We start from the raw sequence: 2,373 nt of genomic DNA, 5'->3' as shown, positions 1-2,373 counted from the left end.
CGTTGGTAACCACAAACCACTGTTATGCCTGACATGGCTTGACTATTTATGATGTTAGAAGAACACTGTTTGTTTAGGAAATCATAAGAAAAAGTTACTTCTAATTCTTTATGTCCTTAAAAACACTTAATAATCACAGAATAATTAAATTTGTATCAGCCCTTGAACACTACGACCTTGTTAGGCTTGGGTGCACCTCTTGCTGCTAACTTTTCTTAAATGATTTTCATTGGTTCTTTATAAACCTAGCTCTGATTGGCTCTAATAGCTGGACGGCCGGCCTCAAAATCCTTTTTAAACAGGGTAAGAAGCGTCATCTCCACTCGGCTGTTTCCGTCACAAGTAGTGGCGAATTGTGTGGAACATTTGTGTCATATAGAGAAGTCACACTTCGTTATATAAAGGTTAAAGTGCCTAAGTTCTCTTATTTCAGACGTAATTGCTTCGTTGTTTCTTAACCATAATTCTTCTGTTAGTCTATTGTGTTGTTTATTGCTTAGGTTCTAAGTTGGCACAATGTTCGGGACAGTAACGATCGCCCTTTTCTCAATACTCTTCACAATCTGGATCCTGTAAGTATATTTAATGCAATATTTTAATGACATTTGCAAAACAGAATCCTTGAAACATTAAAATATATGTCCACATAGGATCACATATACTAACAGAAAAATGCGGAAACGGTTTAATGTGTTCTATTTGTAAATAATCATGTTTTATTCTGTGCTCTTTCTCACAAAATATGAAATATTGTACTATAAATTCTAATGATAAACTGAACATAACAACCTTGAAGCTGAATAAAATCTTAGTATAAATTTTGTTAATAAGTGAGAATGGAACGGGATGTCCTAAATATGTATACGACGTGAAGGAGCGGTTTGTTTGTCTCAAACATTTAATAATATATCTATATTATGTTTTAAGGTTTAAATTGATATGAAAGAAAAATGGAAACTTTATATTAATGTTTTATTTAATTCGTACCCATTGTTTACACATTAAACATAATATTGTTACAACAGCGGAAGTCACGTGATGCTGCTGGCGCATTGGCGCTGGTGACGTGTGCGTGGAGTTTCTGGAATGATCGTGAATTTCCTAGTTTCTTCGGGACGCCCTCTTTTTTAGTATATAAGCCCGGCAAATAAGGAATAGAGAAGCATGTAGATTGAAGATAGAGATAATTGAGTCAAGTGAACATTAGGCACGTAAGTAAAGTGTGTGAATCACTGTGATTTATAGCGTGTGTTGTAAAGGTTGTTAAGTTTAAAGTGACTGTGGAAATTCTGTGTATTACAAAGTTGTATCGAGAAAGAATAAACTAGTTTTAATTAAGAAATAACTGGTATCGCTGAAGTTTCTCGGAAAGAATTTATACCGGAACTACTCAACACTTCAATAGTGCAGATAGTTCCTGTGTAGTTTTGTGCGAATATCTGAAATAAAACAGTTTTCCCACTCCCACTACTTCCTTCTATGTAAAATGAATGAAAGTAGAAAATCACTGGTCGCAGGATATTGTTAACTTCTACATGTATATTTAGGGTGAAGGATGTTGTTAACTTCTACATGTATAGTTTGAGTGAAGGATGCTGTTAACTTATATGAATACTTCGGGTGGAGGGTGTTGTTAATTTCAATATGTATACTTTAGGGCAAGGGTGCTGTTTACTTCAACATGTATATTTTAGGTGATGGGTGGTGTTAGCTTCTACATGTAAACTGTAGGCGAAGGGTGCTTCTAACCCGAAAATATATATTCTGGGTGAAGGGTGAACTTCCGCATGTTTATTTTAATTGAGGGCTTATTTTCTCAGTTCATTACAATTATATTTTTTTTCCTAATTTAACACCGTTCAGAATGATAATGCATAAAACTGTTTTATTTTCTAAACATCAGAAGAAGGAGGAAGCATTTCAGCAGTTTTTTGAAGCTGGGAATTCCAGGACCGAAACCTAATTTGTTGTTTGGTAACATGTGGGAAATGTACTGGAAGGTATGATTTGTTGTTCTTTACTTAAAATAAAATTCAAATGTTTAAACTGATACTTTTCGTTTCTCTGAATCTCACCTTGAAAACATTACAGTCTTGTTCTTCTCTTCTTTTTTGGATAAGCTTATAATGATCTTTATTTAAATATTTAATGCATTAATCTATGCTTGTGGATTTTAAACATAAAATTCATTTCTTTTATCAATATTAAACATAAAATTCGTTTTAGTAATAACTGTTGTAGGGGAAGTCACGCGACGCTGGGAGCATGCGCGCTGGAGTTTCTAGAAGAATCGTGACTTAGCGGGCAACCTCAGGAATGTCCTAGCGTTTGCTAGACGCCCTCTTTTTTAGTATATAAGCCGGAGATAGATCG

General features: G+C 34.5%; 1 protein-coding gene across 1 annotated transcript in view; it reads left to right on the top strand.

Annotated features, from left to right (window-relative positions):
• The first annotated feature begins 320 nt into the window (after positions 1 to 320).
• The window catches only part of LOC106465504 (cytochrome P450 3A24-like), a 20,077-nt gene continuing 18,024 nt past the window's right edge, over positions 321 to 2,373 (top strand). The window contains exons 1-2 of the mRNA XM_022393418.1: positions 321 to 572; positions 1,904 to 2,000. Of these exons, the coding sequence (XP_022249126.1) occupies positions 517 to 572; positions 1,904 to 2,000 (153 nt within the window). The 5' untranslated portion in view covers positions 321 to 516. The remainder of the gene's footprint in view (positions 573 to 1,903; positions 2,001 to 2,373) is intronic.

Source organism: Limulus polyphemus, unplaced genomic scaffold, assembly GCF_000517525.1.
Source record: "Limulus polyphemus unplaced genomic scaffold, Limulus_polyphemus-2.1.2 Scaffold1965, whole genome shotgun sequence".
Lineage (NCBI taxonomy): Eukaryota > Metazoa > Arthropoda > Merostomata > Xiphosura > Limulidae > Limulus > Limulus polyphemus.
This window is presented reverse-complemented; position numbering and strand designations above follow the sequence as displayed.